This window comes from Corythoichthys intestinalis, chromosome 11 (assembly GCF_030265065.1).
Source record: "Corythoichthys intestinalis isolate RoL2023-P3 chromosome 11, ASM3026506v1, whole genome shotgun sequence".
Classification (NCBI taxonomy): domain Eukaryota; kingdom Metazoa; phylum Chordata; class Actinopteri; order Syngnathiformes; family Syngnathidae; genus Corythoichthys; species Corythoichthys intestinalis.
Genome location: NC_080405.1, coordinates 28,468,184 through 28,492,882, shown reverse-complemented (window position 1 = coordinate 28,492,882; position 24,699 = coordinate 28,468,184). Strand labels below are relative to the sequence as shown.

Here is a 24,699-nt window from a genome sequence, read left to right as displayed (position 1 = left end):
TTGTAGCCTATACTAAAAGAATGTATGGATGTTAAACTAAGGAATACTTGTTATAAAAAAAATAAATTGGATGAAACAGAGAGAAGGCACTTTTGTAATCACAAACATGAGCCAGTGCATTGTTTGCGCACATGAACGCCGTGGCCCCGCCCTCCTTTTAATCCCCCCCCGCTCTTGGCACTCTCTGCGAGTCTGCAACGCTGCATCCTGGTATTTCCTTTTTGAATTTCGATATAGAGCCGCAAGAGGTGAAAAGCAAACTAAAGACGGTGGGATTGAAAAGGCAAGAATCCACGAGTGGTGTGTGGAAAGGATTTAAATTGAGAGTGGAAGATGTTACAGAAAACTGTCGGCCTTGCCGAATGCAACAAATGTGGCACTTTGCTCTCGTACGAGAGCAGAAAGACTGGCACATTGACGCTGAGCAGGCATTTTAAAAACTGTACTGGCCTAAAAGATATTAGTCAAACATCGTTATTATCATTTATTTCTAGGGCTGCACCTTTTCGTGCTAAGCAGGACATCGTGGAGTTCGTGGTGTTCCTTAAAACGTCATTATTTTGTTTCAGTGCTCCTTAAGGCAGGTTGTTCTTTTGTGTGTTCTGATGCGAGTCATTAAAATAAAGAATGTTATTTAAAAGTATTTTAGTTTATTTTTGAATATGCTGCTGTTCCTCTCCTTGTCGAGAGGCGCGTATAGTGAGCACTATATCCCACACAGAAATATATTTAACAAACCTTTCCAGCTTCATTTCGTTGTGTAAATGCATTTATAATAAAAATATGTAGACTATCTAAACATTAAGAAAACTTGCGTTTTTTTCTGCCAACTCGAAGAAATTGAAATAAATGTCTATTGCATTTTGCCGACAAATTGACTCATGAACTATCCACCTGATAGAACAGACACACAAATATAAACGATATAAATGTTTATTGAATATGCATCTTACAGTCTTGTTTATCTGGGAGAATTTGTTACAAAAGACAGGTTTTAATTTATCATTATGCACATAGGCATCGTCCAAGTTGTGATCACACAAAACGCAACCACGCATTGCATCCCCGCATTTGCTCCTCCTGCTGAGTCCTCACAAATAAAACGGGCTCGGGCCTACAAATGAAACGTACATTTTCAGGGGGAGGAAGGTGGTTCGGGCTCAAGCCTATAAATAAAACATAAAATTTTGGACTTTAATACACGGTGCGGGTTGGATTTTTTAGGCCCGAACTAAGCTCTAATTGAGAGAGCAGAGAGATAGGACATAACATAACAAGGGTTGAAGCGGAGAAAGTGGGAGCGAGAAAGATTATTGATGCACCTAACACATTAAAAGCAGACATCTGGAGACATTTTGACTTCTACGAAGTTGGTGGGAAACTTGACCAGAGTTATGCGGTGTGTAAAAAATTAAACATGAGAATAATAATACAAATGGGGAAACCTAATCCATTGCATCACCGGAATTGCGCAGGGAAGATTTTTTAACGTACTTATATATTTTAAAATGCGCTGAATCGATTCGGCTTGTTGCCCGCATCGAATCGAATCGTCCATGCCCCGCATCGGGATGCATCGCCGCTTCGATTGTTGTTGACACCCTGAGTAATTATGTAAAATAAATGTGCAACAAATTTGCAGTAATGAAATGAAACTCATCCATATTTTATTAGCTGCAAGCGAAAAAGCATTGACAAGGAAGTGGCTCAAACCTGAAAGACCAACAACAGATGACTGGATTGACGTCGTTAGAGTGATTTTTATTATGGAGAGGATCTCCTACGCAATAAAGCTACAACTGAACATGCTTTATGTGATGTCGACAAAATGGACAGAACATGTGAAGCCTGTGCGAAGTGATTTTGATTCATATATGCTAATGCATAATGATTTCTTGCATGTAAAAGGTATAGTGACGTAATAGGTTCACTGCTCATTGGATTTTGGTTTAATTTTTTTGGAAAAAAAAAAAATATATATATATATACAGTGATACCTCAGCTCACGAACATAATTGGTTCCCAGAAAGTGTGTGTAAGGCGAAAAGTTCGTCTTCCGAACATTTATTTCCCATAAGAAACCATTAAAATGAGAATAATCCGTTCCCAGGTCCCCATAAAACATAATTTTCTACTAAATAAGCCTTAAAACTACACAAAAATATACCTTATTTTATGTATAATAAATGTGCTATTGTATTATAGTTAAAAAAATAAACTGTACTGTATAATAAAGTCGTTTTATTTACCTTTGTGATGGTAGTTGATGGCTTGATGGAATGGAGTGGGAGGAGGAGAGAGGGAGGGAGTTACTGTTTGGAAGGAGAGTGTTACCAGCAAAGTGCGCAGTTAGCGTAGACTCCACTGCTGTGCCCCCCACATGCTTTTGGTTGTTAATAAAAGTGCCCACAAAAAGCAATCCGACACCTCTGGGTGTTTGTATGCACGCCGCCTCCTTTCTGGAGAGGAAATCGGGCGAACCGAAGACAACCGACGACAACGAGCCAATGTGACTCGCCGGTCCACTTCTCACTACGGTGGGAAGCTGAAAGCACCGCCAATTACCAGTCGAGGGCGAATTGGTAACACGAGTCACCTTCCATAAGGACTGTAGGTAACTCTTTTTCGGTCCCATAATAGCAAAAGTACACTCAATATGGTCCAAAATGTCTATCAAACACAAACCACGTCCGCACTCAACGAAAGTGAGGGGACGAACTGGGACGCCGTGAGCATGCGTCAGCTTCTCGTGGCGCTTTTCGACCGCGTGAATTGGTTCGTCCACCGAAAACTAGTTCGTCAGCAGAGACTATATGCTCGCGAATTTAATGTTCTTGAGGCGAAAAGTTCGTGAGCTTAAGCGTTCGTGAGCTGAGGTATCACTGTATATATATATGTTTTTCATTTTGTTTGTAAAAAGGAAAAGCAACAGAAATATATAAAATCTCTTCGTATTGTACGTTAAAAGAACGATATGCTTTTCAATAACAAACAGTCAATTTAAAAAAAAAAAAAAATGGACCGCTTGAATGTGTGTGGAAGAGATCGTTTTATATATTCAATTATTGAATCTTGTGCCATGAAAATGAGTGACTTCCGGCTTCAGTCTCGGGTTTAGGACGAATGCGAATGTGACGTCACCCGGGTCAGCATCTCACAATACAGCATTGCAGATGGACTGCAAATTCAGCTGATTTTGTGGATTATGTGGTGGTCCTTGCCCACACTCCCCTCTGCTGGCTTTTATTGGTATAACACTTCCTGTTTTTGATGTCTGGAATCACTCCAATCTTGGCTCACCTGGGAGCACACCTGAAGCTCATCATCAATCAACACTGCTCATAAGGATCGGGCTGGACAGCAAGCAGGTGCCAGATGATTCTGCCAGTCACCATTGGTACATCGGCCAACTAAGCTTGTAGTTTGTGACTCTTGTCTTTGAACTTTTAACTTATTCTGTTTTTTGCCATCAGGACACCCACCCATCAAAGCCCTCGCAGCCACAGCCACAGCCATTGATCACTCAACCCACCAGCCGCTCAGCACTTTGTCCTTGTACAATAAATACCACTTCACACTTCATCTGTTTCCGGCTTGCATTTTGGTCCAAATCAACTTTGCCTACCTTGCCCTAACAGATTAATTCGTTTATTTTTCGCATCACGCCAGCTAAACGGCTGCAGAAAATTGTTGCGCCAGGGAGAGGCGTGTGACCCTTTTCTGGTTTCAGAAGCTTCCCATTCACCGCGGATATTGGCCAAAACAAGCCCTACTACTGTGGGACCATTGGTCTTACGAGGAAGTGAGTAAACACCGTATTTTGCATTATGTCAAATACTGGGATCATGGCACACGTTTTAAAACGGCGGTGGCTTGCATTTTGTGGCTGATTGTCCACCGAGAATGCCACCCGGCGGACGACCGGCGGCTTGTTTGCACAGCCCCCTCTATACACTGCTTATTGCCCTCTTCGTGTGCCCGGTGTTCAGCCAAAATTTTCAACCCCGAATCGGAAATTGCAACTTTGTGTTAAAAATGGCCGCGAAATCAGCGATTACAAAGTAAACACTACAAACTTTCTTTAAATAAAGGACTATTTACTTACTTTTGATCATGGATGGACATGTAGAAAAGTTCTCCTCAGACATATCCTGCGACGTTAGCTGCACAACAACTGCATGCCGCCCTCTCACTGTTTACGTCTTCGCCGTGTAATAAAGCATTATTTTACGGCCCCGCCTCTTGGTTTCTTTACATTCTCCGCAGCCGGGGAAGGGAAATGACATAAACCCAACTTAGGTGGCATAAAATATCGTTCGGGAGGTGCGACAGTAAAGGTGAAGTCGACAGTTTTGACCATTATGGAGTAATTTCGCCATGTCATACTGAGGGATGGGAATCGAAATCCGATTCCAATTCCGAACCGGTTCCTAGTGTTTCGAGGCCTCGACATCACAATGAAAAAGCCGTAACGATCCCTTTAACGATTCCTAAAGACACGTATTGCGTTGTGACGTGACGTGTCTTGTTGTCCAGAACTCCTGACGCATCAAACTAGCATGGCGCTAAGAACCACTCGCTCCAAACTTTTGCTACACTTCACCAGGAAAGAGGGTGAAAATGAAAGGTTACGATGGTTTAGCACGAGCATTGCAGCCGTAAACATAACAATGACAGCACGTAGGTTCAAACGCTCGAAAGTGTGTCTTCACTTCACGAGGACAAATTAAAACAAAGCGATTTGCAGTCATTACAAGGTAGAGATAACTGCATCGGGAGGGAATACGACTGCACTGTCCTCACCGAGACGCTGAGGCTCAGTCCTGGCTATACAGCAGCTAGCTAAACTCCCAAATGACGATGCAGAAGACGTTGGAATAATTTGCTGACTTTATTCAACCATCACTTGAAGAGTGAAACTAAAAATAGAAATGAAACAAATCAATTTCGTCCCCAATAACAAACAGGTTTACATCAACGTAAATCAGCGATGATTAGCTGTTAATATAGTAATATAAATAGACAGTTAGCATGCGTTCGCTAGCATTAGCACATCGTTCAAACCACTACACAACTGGATTTAAGTGTCCGATCGCGAGTGGAAACACACAAAAACATCACAAAACATGATACATACAGGCGTTGCCTCTGCAGATATTTTGCAAACATTAACAAAGAACGTAGGCTCGTAGTGTTTCCCTCTCTCACTAACTCGCTCACTCACTTGGAGGCGCACTTCTTCTCCGCATGTAAGCGCGCTCTTCTTCACGTGAGCGCATTCTTCTTCGCGTGGATAGATAGATAGATGGTAATACTTTAACACTTTAACCCCAAACTACGGCCCGCGGTCCGAATACGGCCCACCTCCACATTTGGTCCGGCCCCCTGAACAATACTAGAGAGCATTTTGATTATTTTTTTTTTCTCAATAATGTCCTGGCCTTTTTCTGTGACGAACTCAGAGAGGGGTATTTCGTTATTATCTATTTAATTAATAGTGTTATTATTATTTATTATTATTACATTAAATTATATTATTATTTTTCTTTACTTTTGTCCCATGAAGAATCCAGGAAGGGTTATTTGATTGTGGCTTTCTGAAAAACACATTTTTACATTTCAGCACTCCTGCAATCATCACACTTTTTCTGTTACAAACTGACCCCGGCTCCTCATCAGAGAAGGGAAAAGTTATGTGGCCCTCAAAGGAAAAATTTTCGGGACCCCTGCTTTAACACATAGAAAAAATGTTACACAAGAATGTGTAACATTTTACTGAATCTGCCACGTATTGCCACAGTTAACATTGAGGTTTTGGGCCTCTTTTGACCTCGTTATGAGTTAGTAAGGTTGTGACTTCTGATTAAACAAACTCAATGCCAGTCAAAACGTTTTGTTCTTCTTTTTCCTCAAATTAGAATCGATAAGAGAATCGATAAAGAATTGAATCGTTAAGCAATATCGATAATGGAATCGGAATCGTAAATCAATATCAATATCAGTATCAATTCCCATCCCTAGTCATACTGAATAAATGCATTTTTATTATTTCATATTCCATTTAGCACAAGACTATTATTTGCAAGACTATACTATTTATTCAGAAATTGGGGAAAAGATACTTCAATAAAAAGAATATTCTGTAAAAATATTGGAGTAGAGAGACTAAAACAATGACATTTTGCGGCTCTCTTTGTTGCATTTTCCTCGTTCTGAATAATTCCCCCTCAATGGGCTGAATTCTAAATCAGATGAAACTGTGACCCTGCTGACGTCATCATCCTGTTGGGGACGCTAGAGTCCTATAATGGTAAGCGTGGCTAAACGGCAGATTAAAAGACTAATTTCTCGTCATCTGCGCTTTGCGAAATTGTTGTATATAGTCGAATCGTCCTAAAATATGATTCTAATTCACATAATAATGCTATTTCAGACTTTCTTTATCCTGTCGAACGCACAATGTCTATGTCCTTCAATGGCAGAGAATGAGTTAAATGAAGATTCTCAATTCAGTTCCTTCGACAGAAGATGGCAGTAAAGCCCTAATTTGTCTAAATGAAACCATTTAAAGAACTAAAACCAGTCAGTAATTGCAGTCTGTACGTCCCAACTATTGCTAACCAAATTTCAAGAGAAAGATGTGATGATTTTTCTCACCTCGATGACAGGAAATGTAAACGCGAGCATACATTTCCGTCACGACATCAGTGAGTAGGAGACAGCAGGACAGTGATGCTGCCCTCACTGCTTACATATGACAACGTTAAACATCCGGGATGCCACTTTTTGCTCACCTTCGTTGCAATGATCGACACATACCACAGTAGCTTGGCGTCCCCACCGCCGCCGCTGCCACCGCGCCACTCTCAGATGTTCATGAAGGCACAGGTGGCATTCGCGGGCCACATCATCTTGCTCCGCTCCGTTTTGGCACTTGTCATGCTGCACTTTCTCCTCACTGCTGGGGGTTTCGCCTTTTTGTTCTACACAGAAACAAAGGTAAAAAAAACATAACTTGCTTTAAGTTTGGAATATTTGCTCATTTAACATTTTATTGAGACTTTCTGTCTAAATCTAATTTTCTAATTTTAAAAAAAGTTATGCAATCAATGATTGTACAGGAGGTGTGCCTAAAGTTGAGACCATTCATTGACTCTGTGAATTTTGTATATTTTAACCCAACAGGAAAAGCTGCCAGGATCTGATGGTATGTTTATCTTGTTTCTCCTCTAATATGAGAGAAGTCTTTCCCCCCAAAAAAGTCTCAGTAAAGCAAACAAAAATGTCACGCAAAGTATACATTCAGTTCACTCACACTATTAATTGAACACCAAGTATTTCTGTTTTATATGTTGTAGAAGATTATTGTAAATTTCAGTCTGAACCAATTAAGAACATTCAAATTATTCTTGACAGCACTGTGGGTGGGAACCATTGAGTTAAAAGTGATGAAAATACGAAATAAAGAATTTTTGTGTTGTTTTTAGCGCAAACAGCTTTCCAACAAAGTTCCTCCAGAGCATTTGCCCGCATGATCGTGGCCAGGATGGCACACTCGTCAGTGCAGCAATCAACTTGTAAGCATCTTCAGGATCAATTTGAACTTTCTCATACAGTACAGTATTTCTGTCATTTAATGACTTATGTTTCTTAGGGACATCTGGATCAGATCTTTCCAATAATAGTATATTTTGTTGCGTGCATGTGCGTCAATCTGGATTATGTCAAAGTAGTTTGCCCAAAATAGCTGCTTCAAGCAAAAATGACTGATTTTCTGTTAAATTTCAAGTATACCTCAGTGGGACTCTTTGTTCATTCGCGATGTCCGTAGACTTCATCATCGATCGACCAAATTAGTGTGGTGGCTACAGTAGAAGTTAATTTCAGAACCAGTTCTTGTTCAAACTTTTATAGGAGTCTAATCAACACCCACATTAACACAGTTCAGGAACCTCCAAGAGATGGTCTCCAACAAAAACTTAGGTTGACTAATGTATTTAGCTTTGAAAAATCTACCGGTACATACAATTCAAAATTATGGCTTGTCAAAGTGACTTTTAACTATGAACACAAGCCACAGTGTCTGGTAACCAAAACATTTTCAAACTTTTTTTTTTTTTTTTTTTTTACATACTTTAACACTTAAACACATTGATGCAGTTCAAAATCATTATTTATCAAATAACGCAACAAAAGCATAAAAGCTGGACTAAATCATACCCATTAATAGAAGAGAGCTATTTATATTTATATTACCAATCCTTCCTCTTCTGTTCTTAATAACTAGCTAAATAGCTAGCTATCAGATCAAGCTGTTTTTCCTCTGTCTAAAAGTGTCAAAACTTTTAAAGCCAGCTAATAACGGTGTCGGTCGACTTACCCTCAAAATATTGCCTGATTTTCATGAAACATCCAACATGAAAAATCAATTTTAATCATGTACATGGACCTCTACGAATAAATTGTTTGGGGCGCATTTTTTGTGACTCAACCTTGGCAGCACGTCTCAACCAATCAGAAAGTGGAAAAATACCAACTGCCGAATTTAAAATTTGATTGGTTCAAAATAAAAACCTTAATTATTGATTGGTTACGGCAGAAAACAGTCAAAGCAAATGTGCTAGGCAGATCATTTTGGCAATAACTGCCTTTTAAACAAAAAAGAAAAAAATACAATTTACATCCATACTTCAAACACACAAAAAGAAGCTAGGAAACCAAGACACAGTCATGCAGTGAAATGGCAATAATGTTGGAAATAAATGCACACACCCAAAATCAATGAGTAAATGTACAGAATATTATGTACACCAGGTTTTGAGGGATTTGCCTTGCCTCCACAAACAGCAGGTTTCCTCCAGTGGAACATGAAACACTCAGTGCGGCATCATGTCAACACGTATGGAAGCAGCTGGCTGACTGTCCTGGAGCCTGGGGACTATATGGTCTTCTCCAGAGTGACCTTCTCCAGGGCCCAACCGGAGAGGCCCACGGCCAGTGCGGTCAAGTTGAAGCGAGGCCCGTCGGCCGAGGAGACAGTGGCCATGCGAGCTTACTGCAGCCTTGACTCCTCAGGATCGGGGCAGTGCACAGCTTCTGTAGGAGAGGTGATGTCATTGGAAAGGGGGAACCAGCTCAGTTTGTGGGTGCAGGACTTGTCGCTGGTGGACTACAGTGAAACGGCAACCAGCTTTGGGATTTACAAACTTTGACTGGGTGGACATCTTGACAAAATTAATTTATTCCATTGAACAAACTTTTAGTGAATCAGAATTAGTCTTTTCTTTGGTAATATTCTTCATGACATTTAAAATTGTCTGATCAGCAAAAATTGGATGTTCCTGTAGCTTGGCCAAACATTTTTTTGGATAAATATTTAGGTAAGAAAACATAATTACTTTGAAAGGTTTATTTGCAAGAAATGAATATATACAGTGGTATGAAAAATTATCTGAATCTTTTGGAATTTCTCACATTTCTGCATAAAATTACCATCAAATGTGATCACACAAATCACACGGACGATAAAAGTGTCTGCTTTAGCTAAAACCACCCAAATATTTATAGGTTTTCATATCTTAATGAGGATAGTATGCAAACAATGACAGAACGGGGAAAAATAAGTGCACCATCAGATTTAATATTTTGTGTCCACCCCCCCTTTTGGCAGCAATAACTTCAATCTTCTCTACAAAACTGCTGGAGTTTAGTCTTATTCCTGTGATGTCTGGCATGAATCGCTGTCATTAGGTCATTCCACAGCATCTCAATCGGGTTCAAGTCTGGACTTTGACTTCGCCACTCCAGAACGTGTATTTTGTTCTTCTAAAACCATTCTGAAGTTGACTTACTTCTGTGTTTCTGATCATTATCTTGTTGCAGCCTCCATCCTCTTTAGCTTAAACTGTCTGAAAGACAGCCTCAGGTTTTCCTGCAAAACATCCTGATAAACTTTTGAATTCATTCTTCCATTAATGATTGCAAGCTGTCCAGGCCCTGAGGCAGACAAACAGCCCCAAATCATGATTCTCCCTCCATCATGCTTCACGGTGAGGATGAGGTGTTTATGTTGGTGAGCTGTTCCATTTTTTCTTCACACATGACAATGTGTGTTACTCCCAAACAATTCAAATTTGGTTTCATCAGTCCACGAAATATTTTGCCAAAACATCTGTGGAGTGTCCAAGTTCCTTTTTGCGAACATTAAACGAGGAACAAGGTTTTTTTTTTTTTTTAGACAGCAGTGGCTTCCTCCGTGGAGTCCTTCCATCTTGGCCATAGCTTTACAAATAGTTAATGTGTGCTAGGGTTCTTTTTGACCTTCCTGAGTATTCTGTGCTGAACTCTTGGCATCGTATTTGGTGGACGGCTACTCTTTGGGAGAGAAGCAGCCGCTCCAAACTCACTTCATTTTTAGACAACTGTCGACTGTCGATTGATGAACATCCAGACTTTTAGAGATGGTCTTGTATCCTTTCCCAGCTTTATACAAATCAACAATCCTTGATCACAGGTCTTCAGACAGCTCTTTTGACAGAGCCATGATGCACATCAGACAATGCTTCGCATCAAGACAATTCTTACCAGGTGAGTGTTTTATAGTGGGCAGGGCAGCTTTAAACCACTCATCAGTGATTGGGCACACACCTGACTTGTTTGGTAAAACATGGTTTCAATTGCTTTTTAAGTCTCCTTAGGCAGAGGGTTCACTTTCATATTTTAACCCCTTCTGTCATTGTTTGCATGCTATCCTCATTAAAATATGAAAACCTATAAATATTTGGGTGGTTTTAGTTAAAGCACTGTTTTTACATATCTGTGATTTTGACAATGATCAGATCACATTTGATGGTGATTTTATGCAGAAATGTGAGAAATTCCGAAAGGTTCAGATACTTTTTCATACCACTGTATTTATACATACATATATATATATATATATATATATATATATATGTATATATATATGCAGTGGTACTTCTACTTACGAAATTAATTGGTTTTGAAAGCAGTTTTGTAACCTGAAAATTTTGTGAAGTAGGGACGTGTTACATGCTACAATTACATTATTGCACAATACACATAACATAAGAGTTGTGCATGATGTCAAAAACCTTGAATACAGAATAAAAGTTAATACACTCACGTAAAGCTGTCGCGCTGGGATATATATATTGGAAGGAGGGTTTATTTCAGAATTTATTTTTTTTTTTAAAACAGTAGAAACGCAGGTTGAAGTAATCCATGCTCATCTTATTTTTTTATACACTGATTCATTTAATTATAAACAAAATGAATAGGTATTGTTTAATCTAGTCTTTGTCAAAGGAATTATTGGCATTTTAACTTAATGATTTTACAGGGGAAAATAAAGCTCACAGTTTTATCATACACGAACATTTATTGTGTGTAAAAATGTCAAATTGCCTGAGAAAACCCCGGTTTTAGTTTTTCAAGAATTAGTGTAGATCCAAAAACGCGACATTTCCTAAAAAATTTGCAGCCGCACCACATACTCCTGGATTTTTGTTACCAAAATACTGTACATACGGTAAACAATACACTGAATGTAAAAAGTCAACTCTCTACAACTCAAGCTCTTTGAACCCCCTGAAGTGGCTGATGTGTCTTCAATACTTGAATATTTTGATTAAAATATATTCTGGCTATGGTGTGATCAAACAATTTTATCTGCCCTGTAGTGGGCAGATCATGTCAGGCATACTAGAAGTGTTTTTGTTCACAGAGCACTGACGCAGGTTATTAATTCATCAACTATGTAAAGTTATGGTGCCACTCGGTAGGTCTTTGCTCCATTCATAGGTGTGTGTTCTGTGAATAGAACTGCGTAAAAAGTAAGCACTTATTCTGCTTATTAAAAGGAGGCTAAACCTCCCCTCCTTTGTTAAGTAAAAAATGTACAACTATACAAATCTTTTCTGTGAAAACTGCGTCAAAATGTCTACACAATAAATTCATGTTAAACCAGATACAGTAAGCACAACGAAAAAGATCAGATGTGAAGTTCTGACTTGCGGACCTATTATAAGATTTAAATAATTTACTATACAGTCTGGAAAGAGTGAATGTCACGAACCAACAGGATGCATATGTGTTTTCGCGTGTATCATCTGTTCGCAACACCTTCCATGATGTTTGCGAACTACTTCCTGTAAAGCTTTTGTGGCTGCATGAATATGGAAGATGCATTAGTCTAAAAAGGGACAGTTTTCATTCATCAACTGAGGAATTCTTAGAATTTTTTTAATAAAAGAATGACAACGTAAAGTACAGCGTGCTTAGAAAAAATGCAACAATATAATAACAATTGCATAGAACCTTTTATAAGCAGACTTGACATGAGATGAAGTGCTCAAGGTTTGAAGCTATGAAACAAAAAGTATACAGGAAATACAGTGCCATTCCGTTGCATTGACATTGCCTTGTACCGATTGTACAATTATTATCATTATTGAATGAAAAATGGGACCTGCTAGCGAAACTACTTTTCAATTTTGTTACGTCAAAACCGCAAATTTTTCACGCACGCATAATTCAGTGCCGAGGTCTATTATTGCTTTTTTGCACTATTTGTCATATTTTATAAATGTCAACATTTAATATATATACATACATATGCATACATATATATAAAAAGATTTAGTTCCACAAAAACCTCATCAGGAGGCACTTTTAGGCTCGGGTTATGAACAACAAAAACATACATTTTAATTACAAAACAGCATTTGAAACTCATTACTTTTATGCCTATATGAGAATATTAAAGTGAGAAACCACAAAATAAATAAAACATACAAAAAAAAAATCCAAACAGTAATTAATACGCAAATAAAATATATACTTTAGTAACAGGTATTATTTCGTACCCATGTTTGTTAAGCATCGGGCAATAAATGTGATTATCTTTGATTATATTTGCAACGTTACATGCGTGTCTTTTCTTGACGAGCCGCATGGTCACAGAGAAAAGCTCTGATATGAATTAAAACTCTAAACATCCAGTACATAGCATAATATATTTGATCTCCTGACAGCACAACAAAGAAATAGTTGCCATGGTAACAGACGCACACAACAACAGTGGACCTGATCGTCCTGATGTTAAAACCTAAGCATAAAAAAAGAGGCGGCTGAGAGTTTTTTTTTTTTTTTTTTCGTTCCACTTCCTGGTAGAGAACAGTTCACAGTGGCGTTTGGGTGCGAAAACATTCGTGTGTGTGTCGCTATTACGTGGAAAGCACTGCATCTTAAGAGAGTTATAAAAGAAATGGAGATCTTAAGATGTCTATGGCTTTCCGACATCAAGCACACACACCGTTCATTGTTTAGTGAGCGCCACTGCCGCCATCGTCCCACGTGCAGTCGTTCTTCTGCTTGGCGAGCTTCCTCACCACTCTCTCCAACTCTTTGCGAGACTTCTGCTCCTCTTCAAGGAATTGTTTTATCCATTTGTTTTCCTGACGCAACACATAAACACATCTATGTGAGATGGTAGTGAATGATCACCTGTCAGTGCCATAGAATTGATGAGACGTTGTCAATGGTAGTGAATATGTGGCCTGGCATAGCAAAAGGGATCGGAAGTCGCACAGAGAGTTTCCGGTAACAGGCAAAAGTTTTTCACCAAGTAAACATTTTCAAATTGCCATTCCCACATTTAACGTTCAATAAAGTGTTACAAAAATGATATTTTGTAAAAGCTACTCCACCAAGATGTCCTGATCTAATAAGTAATCACTTATTACCTCGACCAATAGTAGGTGAAATCTTCAAAAGGCGGACTTTATTTGACAGTAGCGCCATAAGACTGTCATCATAATTATGATATGACACTGTCATGAGCATTATTGAATGCTTATAACAGATATCATTTAGTGTTATCCGGCAAATGATCTCACTTATGGATGTAAAAGATCCAAGCTGGACAAAAATGGAGTTAGTGAAAAACACAATGTGTGACTGTTTTAACTGGCTGACATTGTCAGCGATAATGAACCATTCTTTAAAAATGTGTAGATTTTACATTCACCACACAGTAACGTTGTCAAATTATTAAGTCAACACTGAAACAGGTCAGCAACCTTCCTACTGTTCTAATGGAATTAACATTTTTCATAAATGAACTCATTGGCCGCTGTTGACTGTGACAAACGTCCAATCCATTTTGACTGGGGAGGCTGGCAACGATTGTTCGATCCCAGTCACCCCTCCCACTCAAGATGGATTGGAAACATGATCATTCAATGCTAGCCATCCCAGTTCAAATAGATTTGATGTCTATTAATGTCAATGGCAGTGCATAAGTTAATAATGACAGACTTATGTAAGGATTCTCAAGGTAGAAAAAAAACTAAATAAAAGGCAGGAGTTTCTGACTGTCAGAAATAGCTGTTGGCTTGCAATTTGGATGATGTCGTGAATGCATCGCAGTGGACTGAAATGGTTTCCACATACTTTTGCGACAATAATAGGCGCAAAGCAACTGCTGGGAGAAATCAGAGAATGACTTGGAAAATGAAGCATGTGATTGCCAAATCAGCGGGACTAACAGTAAAGGTTCAAGTTCTGACCATTCATCATTCAATAATACCCTTTGATTGTTGATGAGATTGGAAGTACCTTTTTCAGTTCATGGACCTCATCCTTTAAAGCATATACCGCATCCACCAGACTCCTAGAATAAATTAAAAAAAAAAAAAAAAATACAAAAAAAATATAGAGGGTTGTATGTACAAGGTTATGTACACCTGTCATCCAAATGACCTTAAGTCATTGAAAGGCATGCGCTTACTTTTCCTCAATGACTGTCTGCCCGTTGCTCTTCATCTCCTCCACAATGATCTTCTCTTCCTCAGGAAGGAGCACCTGAGGCACGCACTCTTTTCGCACAGCTATAAACACGCACACACAAACAGTTTTTAATTTGTGTTCACATAAGCTGGCAGTAGGGCTGCCATGAATTATTATGTTTGTGATCGATCAACTAATTGGATCATATATACTATATATATATTTTTTCAAAATTATTCAACTCTAAATGCAGTATAGTGTTGTAGAAAGTATCTTACTCATAATCAGGTCAAATCAAGAATTGCAAAATATACAATTGCATTTGTCTATATTACAAGTCATTATTAAATAATTTTGAAAACAACTGTAAATCACGTTTTTTACTGTTACTTAACATTTTAGCTTTTCAATGTGCAGTAGAATGAAAAATATGCTGAGAAAAGTTGGACTGTGAATATTATACATATTTAGTATTAGGGGTCGCGTTAACCGAATATTTTCCGTCGTTGACCGGTTTTTTAAAACGGTGACGGAAAAAACTGAAGTCCGTCCGTCATTTTGACAGGTTGCAATTCACACCCCAGACCACAGGGTGGCGAGTGAGCATATTAATTAGCTATTGTCTCTCTTAATGCATGACGTTGTTGGCTATTCTGTCAGAATATTGTAGCGTCACCGGGGTCTGGCGGCGGCACCGTGATTGACACATCAACGCGAGGTTCTTATTGGTGCACCCGGTGTGCCAGCGCGTCATCCAATTGGTGGACTAGATTGCCGCCTGTGTATAGACCCCAATCACATGACGTCACAACTCCGCCCCCCTGACTGGAGCCGCCATATTGTGTGTCAGCTCATCGTGTTTACACATTACCGCTACGTACATGCCTCCTATTACGGCGTGTTTTTCTGCTCGTTAACATTAATAATCAAAATGGTGAAGGCGTGTGTGGTGGTTGGTTGCAGTAACAGAGAAGATAGACGGAGAGACTTGAAGTTCTACCGTATTCTGAGAGACCCGAAGAGGAGAGCGAGTTGGACTGCTGTAATTCGACAAGAAATCTGGGCACCAAACGATCACCACAGACTATGTAGTAGTCATTTTATATCTGGTAAGATGCATTTAATATATATTTAGAAGATTTCGGGCTGACAACCACAATTAAGATCATTGTGTGACGTTGGTGATTGGGGTCTATATAGTTGCCTCTTTTTCTTTGGGGGCGGAGTTGTTGTTTTGTTGGTGTTGTTGGCGGTAAGCAGAGTAAAAAGAGGGAGAAAAATACCACGACTTCCGTGTCTAATTTTTCGCCGCCAAGCAAGCGTTACAATATTAATTAAAAATGAATGAAAACTAAATACTATTGAATATGTCATCATTATCATTTTAAAAATTTAAGTGACGGGTAAAAAAAGATTATGACCGGATTTTTATGACCCTGTCAGTCAAAATGACAGACAACGAAAATGTCTAGCGCAACCTCTGTTTAGTATGTAACTATCTTTTCTTTTTTAAAGTAAAAGCAGATAGTCAAGCAAACATCTCATTTTGATTAATTACACAGAAAATCAGACTGCTTTCATCTTGAATGACAAAGCTATTATTTTTATTTTTGAATTAGAAAATATGAAAAAATACATAAACTGTTAAAAAAAATACATTTTGTTCTTGTGCAACCGGTGTGTCAGCGTCGCCCCACGTTCCGCTCCCACCTCTGACCAAGCTGGGACTCGAACACCCGCGCCACAACGCTTCCACTCGGCAGGCAAGGACGGTAACCACTGCGCCAATAAAGCTCGAGCCAACAGTGCAGCCGTTAGCGTCCTTGCATGAAGGAATCGGACCTGCGTGTACCCGTTACACTCCCCCCCGAAACCTTCGCTGCCTAGCCGGGTCACGGCACCATTGTAACAGATGTGTCAGCGCCGGCCCGCGTTCCGCTCCCACCTCTGACCAGGCCGGGACGCAAACCCGCGCGCCACGACGCTTCCACTGGTCAGGCAAGGACGGTAACCACTGCGCCTATAAAGCTCAAGCCATCGGCGCAGCCATTAGCGTCCTTACATGAAGGAATCGGCAGGGAGGTTTCAACGCTCCACAACGGACCTGAGTGTACCAGTTACACGTGTTTCAAATGATCAAAAAACAAATATCGTATTGGTCCGAATATAAGACGGGCCTGATTATAAGATGACCCCCTCTTTTTCAAGACTCAAGTTTGAAAAAAAGACTTTTTGAACACCAAATTAATTTTTATACAGAAAATAATTACAGTACATCTGAAACTAATTATTATAACAATATATTTGAGAGAAAAAGCATGTTATTTTGCCTCATTCAAATCTTAATATCTGAACATTTAAATATGTAAACTAAGTGCAATCACATTCGTAAATGAATGGCTTCTGGTTTTTGAACTGTAAATAAACCAATCTATTGTAATAAAACACCAAATTGCAATAACTGCAATAACCATCAAAGTGAAGTCTAACTATAGCTGTAGTCTTGAAACAAATCTGAATAAGAAAAAACATTGCAATAAAATAATGCAAACTGGTTAAACTTGAGAGTAGCTGAGATCTATCATGACAGAACATCGCTTCAATGATATCTGGCGCCATCTAGCGTCGTGAATGGGTATAATGTCTAGACCCCGAATATAAGACGACCCACACTTTTTCAGTCTTATTTCAATGCAAAAAACACCGTCTTATATTCGGTCCAATACGGTACATCCTAGTTATGGCCCCAAATAACACTGTAAAGCTTATTTTTCGTTGCCTGGATTGACAATGTTGGATCTGACTGAGTCCATGTCTACACCTAGCAGAGTATTTGGCAAAAAGAAGAATTTTTTTCTACTGTTTGGCCGATCGTCCACACGCCCATTTAAACGAGGGTTCTTAAAAACTCCATCAAAAGTGAAGATTTGCGAATTCTGCATTTGTGGCGCCATCATGTGGACACTGATAACCGAAGATTTAACTGCAACAAACTTTGTCCCTATGTCACAAATGAGACCAATGTTTACATTTGGAGTAAATTAGACAGGTGCTTTCAGCTTCCATTTATTTACAAACTCTTGCAGTGCTGCATATTGATGAAACAATTATTTTTCGCAGATCAGTATGAATGCACTTAAAAATGAATGAATGCGATTGGCTGTGGAAGCTTTTTTTCCCCTCCTACAAACATGCTGGTGTGGACGTTTTGGAGTTTTGTGTAAAATGATAATGATTTAATTTTTTTCCCATTCTCTTGTGTTTTTTTGTTTCAAGCAAAATAAATAAAGATATTACTACCAAAGCATTAGTAATTGCAATCATTTTCTGGAAGAAATGGAGCATTATCTGACAGAATTGCAAGGGTGCCAATACTTTTGGCCAGCACAGTATTTGGTCAACAGTGGCTAAACTATATTGGCCTTCATCAACAATTAAAGTATATGTAAACTAATTTGATAGTCGATTAGCTGTAAATTCGTTGAATAATCGTAACAGCCCTCAGTAGTGAAAGGTCCGACAAATGTAAATTATAAATACAAACGTGTGTTCGTGGAGTGCAGGCTGGCTCCTGTGCAGTAGGCCTCAATCACTCTCAGGATCTGAGCATCCTCCTCCAGAGCTACCGTGCCTGAACACCAGTCCACAACAACAGTCACCAATTAGTCAAATGTGGTCAATTCTCTAACTACGACAAAACAAGTAAGAGAATGTCTTCGTACTTCTCCTTGTATGAACCTCATCATCCGAAGGCTTCCTTTCCTTCTTCCTATTTCCAGGCAGGAACTTTTTCATGGGCCGTGGGCTCTTGCTGGAGTCCTGCAGGAAGCGAGGAGCACAAATTGGGTGACTCTCTTGTTACGCTCCACTGAAAAAAAGCCAGGACTCCAAAGCAAATAAACGTGTAAGCTCCTAAAGACTAAACAAAATGACAAAAAGGCAGCAAGCGCTTGACGACATCTGCGACCAAAGCACACCATGATAAAAACCTTTTACTGCAGCCCTGCAGCTAAAACGTGAAATCAATTGCACATTTCCTTAAAGTGGCATCGTGTCAGAGGGGTTTGACAGTCAGTGCAGAAAAAGCTTTAAAACGCAGAACGTATTTGCAAAGGGAAGGAAGCAGGAGTTAACTTTTTGACGACCGAGTGAATGATCATGTTTCAGTGCCACTGGCGGCGACCCACCATGTTTTCAGAAATAAATAAATAAATAAAAATGTTAGGTTGATGGGAATTTTGCAATTATTCCATTTATTAATTAAATATGTGGGGGGGGGCAAGAAAAGCTTGATACCTAACCAGCCTTATAAAGCACTGATGAAAACCACGCAAATTCACTTAATCTGTTACTTCCTCACATGAAACACCCACAAAAATCTAGAAAATCTTACTTGATTGTAATTTTAAACAGATAAAGGCCATTTAAGCAGGAAATAAAGAACAGCGCAGGCATGCAGCCCATCACAGGAGAGCACATGGAGAAGGGAGGAGTGATGTCAGTTAAACACAAACACAGGAATCTAACCTTACCTTCATGATATAAGACATCCTCTACAGAAGACAGAGTGGAGAAACAGAAGAAGCGTGTGAAAATATGACTGGAAGAAAAAGTGCGATGCAAAGTTCATTGTGTCAACATTTGCACACCAAAGACCCACATTGTTTTTTCCCTGATTGTTTGAGGTGTTGGGAGAGATCAAGAGTAAACATGCCAACTGTGGATACAGTTTGTCAGGCGGCTTTTTGCTTCATGGACGGTGGTCATGCAAGTATAAGTAGGACAAGACATGCAAGAGATTTTTTTTTTTTTTAAATCATTTAAAAATGCAAATATAAAAATTCTATTTGGGGAAACTCAAATTAAATGGTTAATAAGGGATTTACACTTAAAGAAACACTTGGTAATTTTTCAGTTTTGGTCGCTTTTAGCGACCCCGGTGGAAAAAAGCGGTCATGTTTCCTATTAGGACCAGCGCTGTGTTTCCCATGTGGACCAGCGCACACCCGCAAAGTGTCAATCAATCAAAAATCAATCTCCCGGTTGCCTGCAGATGGATTAAACAACATTTCTGTTTCCAGCGGCCGTGTGAAGGATAAATAGTAATAAGGTAATGAATCCAGTTGTGGCTAAGCAACATATGCTAATATGACGGTTAGCAACCGTGTGGCTACCCCACCCAACCTGAACTTGTCAGTGCTGCCGAGTTCGGTTGACGTCACACCAGCGATTGAAAGCCGGGCATTTTTATTCCTCCTCACAGAAATGTTTTTGTCTCTTTTGTCGCTCTGCCATCTTTGAGAAATTCGCGCGAAAGCGTTCGCAACAACTTCTTTATAATGAATGGGGAAGGGGGGGAGTGACGTATGCCGTAAAGCAGTCAGCACATCTCCTCAGAGTTAATCAGTGCCGGTGAAAGCTATACAGACCTCCTCAAGATATATGAGAGGTGTCACTAAACTAGTTGTCAGTCGACATATTATCACAAATGTTATGAAAATATTTTATAAAGGTTGAAAAGCTACCTAGTGTTGCTTTAACTAAAAAATTGTTGGGGTTTTTTTTTTCAAAAATATTTTTTGATTTGTTGCATAATTTGGCAAATTTTTCTATGCCTAAGATTTTGTATTCAATCAGCACACTAAGCAACTGCACCAGTATTGATTTATTGTATTGTTTTTTTTTCATTGTTTGAATCTTATCAAATCAATGGCCATTTCTTATAATGAAATATTAACATTTTAGTGCTTTTATTTAAATTCATGGAATAATAATCATTCTTCTTACAAGTTTTTAATTAGGAAAATATACATACTGTTAATTTGTTGCAATTAATTAGCTCTTAAGCCTTTTATTTGTTAGTTGTTTAAAATATTTAAACTTTTTTTTTTAATTGAAATATCTCACGGAATATGTGTTAATTGATTTATTGTATAAAAATAAATACATTTGGCAGAAAACACTCAGGTGACTTGAAGTTCTGCTCTGAGACTCACAATTTGGCCAAATTTCAAAATTGTCCCATATGCATGTGTGGTACATCATTGGAAAGCTTAAATTTAAATTTTCTGGGGGAAGAAAAAATTTTGAACAGGAGGGCATTTAAGAAAAATAAAAAATTTAAACAGCGAAACCCGAACTGTAGGTGAGATCATGAGAGAGCATAATTAAATTCGCCATGATTTTAACGATATATTATCGCATACTTATCTTGTTTCGATCCAAAATCTCCATGTAGCATGTATCACCCAGTGTCAAGACACAGCTGTGAATGGCCACAACCAGGTTTTTGGGGGATTTTATGGGTAAAACATGGTAATATAATATGGGTCGCGTTGCAGAAATCACAGACATCAAGGAGCGGTCGAGATTTACCATTTCATATATTTATGAATATTCATTTTTCTTTATTTAAACGTTTTATTTTTCTTTGTTTGGATCGATTATCATCTAAATTATCGGGGAAAATGCGACTAACAAAAAAAAAATACAATTAAGCTATAGTTATGAGGTAGATAGCCGTTACTTATTTACAGACACTATTTTTTCATTATGACCTAATTTATTTAAAAGTTTAAAATATGCAAGTAATATTTTAAAGTTGTTGTTTTTTTTAACTAAATATTTGACATAAATGAATGATTCTAAGCTAAAAATGACGGACATTTCGAATAATAAATGTAATTACATGGCTTCTTTTTCTGGCTGGGTTGAAACAAATGCGGTTGCGCTGTGTCTGTAAACGGGGGTCTTCAGGGTAAAAGAGACAAATGAAAAATAGTTCGGGGGCTTAATGCACCATGAAACTGCTATGGCAGCATATAGACAACTTGTTCTATCAAAAATAACAGTTCTTTTGGCTTAAAATACAGCAGTTTATTTTAAAGAGGGGTGCAAGAGCAGAAACTGCTTTTTCATCCTTGTCTGTGTTTTCTGCCATATACATGAAACATTTTAGTGTATTACTTCATAGATTAAATTAGTTCAACAAATGTTCTTTTTTTAAAACCATTGGCTGCCATTGACAGCAAACTCTCCAAATTCAAATGGATTGGATGTCTATCGCCATGGATGGTAACCAACGAGTTCATTTAATTTATGCCATCAGATTTTTTCCATCAGACGGGAAAATGATCAATGTAGACTGTAAACACACACATTTTCTCCCCCTGCTTTGCCACTTCCTACCTCTTTGTATCCCAGGGCGGCTGAAGGCCTGAGGGGGGGCGCAGGGCGCAGACAGCTGAGTGACCAGGGCTTGCTCATCTTTGGTGGCTCCAGGGGCCCTCGGCTGATGCCGCTGAAGCTGCCGAGGTGGGACAAGTGGGTTGGGGCGCCTACTATACTCAGAGGCTTGCCCTCCACTGTCTACAGGTATACATGAGAAAAAAAAAAGAGTGCAGTCAGTTATTAAAGATTTTCCACACTCCACACCTTATCAAGATCAAACCTTTAAAATTGTGCCTGCAGGGCTGCCTCCTTTGATAAACGGCTGCAAGTGTTCGAGCCATTCCTGTAGCTCTTGAGCACTAGCGCAAAACACCGTCAAACGCTCCATCATGCTTCCTGCAGAACACAAATTTATGCACCCGCCGAGACTTCATATTAATGTCCAATGCGTTTTAAACATGTTACTGTCCGACCTAATTATTTTTAAACAACAATAATGTAGAAAAATACTTGTCTTTATTAAATGTTCCATTGAGTGAGTCCAGTCAAATCACCTCAGGCTGCTGAGAAGACTTACACACACACCCACATCCACACAATGAGTTGCCACAGCACACTACCGATAACGTTTAACGAGCTCAACGATAATAGACACATGTGGCGTCTTTCAAGTCAGCGCTTCCAGGCTTCTCTGACAAAATCAAAGCTTCAACACCTGTCACTCATTGTTAAATTTAACAAGCAAACTCGGTGCACTGGTGAGCAAGAAAAGCAGCAGGTGGGAGACTGAGAGGCTGTACGCGCATGAAGCAGAGAAACATTTTTTAAAATTAAAAACCCATTCCTTTTCAGCCGATTCCTCTGAAAAATGGCGCGATCGGATCAGGACATCTCTACTTTTAAGTGTGTTTTCTTGTGGTAGCTATATAGTAGAGTGTTGATCTGTTGACTACATTAGTCACGCTGTCTATGCATAACACCCTCGTTTGATATTACTACGCGTATGTACAGTGGGGCATATAAGTATTTAGTCAACCACTAATTGTGCAAGTTCTCACACTTGAAAGTATTAGAGAGGCCTGTAATTGTCATCATGGGTAAACCTCAAACATGACAGACAGAATGTGGAAAAAAAACAGAAGATCACATTGTTTGATTTTTAATGAATTTATTTCCAGTTTAGAGTGGAAAATAAGTATTTGGTCACCTACAAACAAGCAACATTTCTGACTGTCAAAGAGGTCTAACTTCTTCTAACGAGGTCTAAAGAGGCTCCACTCGTTACCTGTATTAGTGGCAACTGTTTTAACTCATTATCGGTATAAAAGACACCTGTCCACAATCTCAGTCAGTTACACTCCAAACTCCACTATGGTCAAGACCAAAGAGCTGTTAGAAGGACACCAGAGACAAAATTGTAGACCTGCACCAGGCTGGGAAGACTGAATCTGCAATAGGTGAAATGCTTGGTGTAAAGACATCAACTGTGGGAGCAATTATTAAAAAATGGAAGATATACAAGATCACTGATAATCTCCCTCGATCTGGGGCTCCTTGTAAGATGTCACCCCGTGGCGTCAAAATGATAACAAGAACGGTGAGCAAAAAACACAGAACCACACGGGGGAACCTAGTGAATGACCTACAGAGAGCTGGGACCACAGTAACAAAGGCTACTATCAGTAACACAATGTGCCGCCAGGGACTCAAATCCTGCACTGCCAGACGTGTCCCCCTGCTGAAGCCAGTACACGTCCAGGCCCGTGCGCGGTTCGCTAGAGACCATTTGGATGATCCAGAAGAGGCCTGGGAGAATGTGTTATGGTCAGATGAAACCAAAATAGAACTTTTTGGTAGAAACACAGGTTCTCGTGTTTGGAGAAGAACGAATACTGAATTGCATCCGAAGAACACCATACCAGCTGTGAAGCATGGGGGTGGAAACATCATGCATTGGGGCTGTTTTTCTGCAAAGGGACCAGGACGACTGATCTGTGTAAAGGAAAGAACGAATGGGGGCATGAATTAAGAGATTTTGAGTGAAAATCTCCTTCCATCAGCAAGGGCATTGAAGATGAGATGTGGCTGGGTCTTTCAGCATGACAATGATCCCAAACACACAGCCAGGGCAACAAAGGAGTGGCTTCGTAAGAAGCATTTCATGGTCCTGGAGTGGCCTAGCCAGTCTCCAGATCTCAACCCCATAGAAAATCTTTGGAGGGAGTTGAAAGTCCGTGTTCCCCAACGACAGCCCCAAAACATCACTGCTCTAGAGAAAATCTGCATGGAGGAATGGGCCAAAATACCAGCAACAGTGTGTGAAAAGTTTGCGAAGAGTTACAGAAAACGTTTAGCCTTCGTTATTGGCAACAAAGGGTACACAACAAAGTATTGAGATGAACTTTTGGTATTGACCAAATACTTATTTTCCACCATGATTTGCAAATAAATTCTTTAAAAATCAAACAATGCGATTTTCTGGAGGTTTTTTCCACATTCTGTCTCTCACGGTTGAGGTTTACCCATGTTGACAATTACAGGCCTCTCTAATATTTTCAAGTGGGAGAACTTGCACAATTAGTGGTTTACTAAATACTTATTTGCCCCACTGTATTTTCTTAATAGATTTTTTCGTATGTTCTTCCTGTACGCATCTAAACAAAACAAGCTGAAAGCACATAATACTAATTCGGCTGTCAAATTTGCCACCGGTAGGAC

At 39.2% G+C, this 24,699-nt stretch overlaps 2 protein-coding genes across 3 annotated transcripts in view; one reads left to right on the top strand and one right to left on the bottom strand.

Moving 5' to 3' along the window:
• The first annotated feature begins 6,800 nt into the window (after positions 1-6,800).
• cd40lg (CD40 ligand) lies at positions 6,801-11,715 on the top strand. Its single transcript, XM_057849385.1, has 4 exons — positions 6,801-6,999; positions 7,186-7,207; positions 7,488-7,577; positions 8,848-11,715. The coding sequence occupies exons 1-4, from the start codon at positions 6,805-6,807 to the stop codon at positions 9,210-9,212; spliced, it is 672 nt and encodes a 223-aa protein (XP_057705368.1). The 5' UTR covers positions 6,801-6,804; the 3' UTR covers positions 9,213-11,715.
• Positions 11,716-12,253: 538 nt separating this feature from the next.
• Positions 12,254-24,699, bottom strand: part of arhgef6 (Rac/Cdc42 guanine nucleotide exchange factor (GEF) 6) — a 39,446-nt gene continuing 27,000 nt past the window's right edge. The window contains exons 15-22 of one of the 2 annotated variants that reach the window (XM_057849749.1): positions 22,262-22,377; positions 22,000-22,179; positions 19,344-19,364; positions 18,534-18,630; positions 18,356-18,442; positions 14,813-14,912; positions 14,641-14,695; positions 12,254-13,478 (exon numbers count right to left, since the gene is read on the bottom strand). In XM_057849749.1, coding sequence (XP_057705732.1) covers positions 13,347-13,478; positions 14,641-14,695; positions 14,813-14,912; positions 18,356-18,442; positions 18,534-18,630; positions 19,344-19,364; positions 22,000-22,179; positions 22,262-22,377 — 788 coding nt within the window. In that variant the 3' untranslated portion in view covers positions 12,254-13,346. The remainder of the gene's footprint in view (positions 13,479-14,640; positions 14,696-14,812; positions 14,913-18,355; positions 18,443-18,533; positions 18,631-19,343; positions 19,365-21,999; positions 22,180-22,261; positions 22,378-24,699) is intronic. The other variant, XM_057849750.1, reaches the window with a different exon arrangement.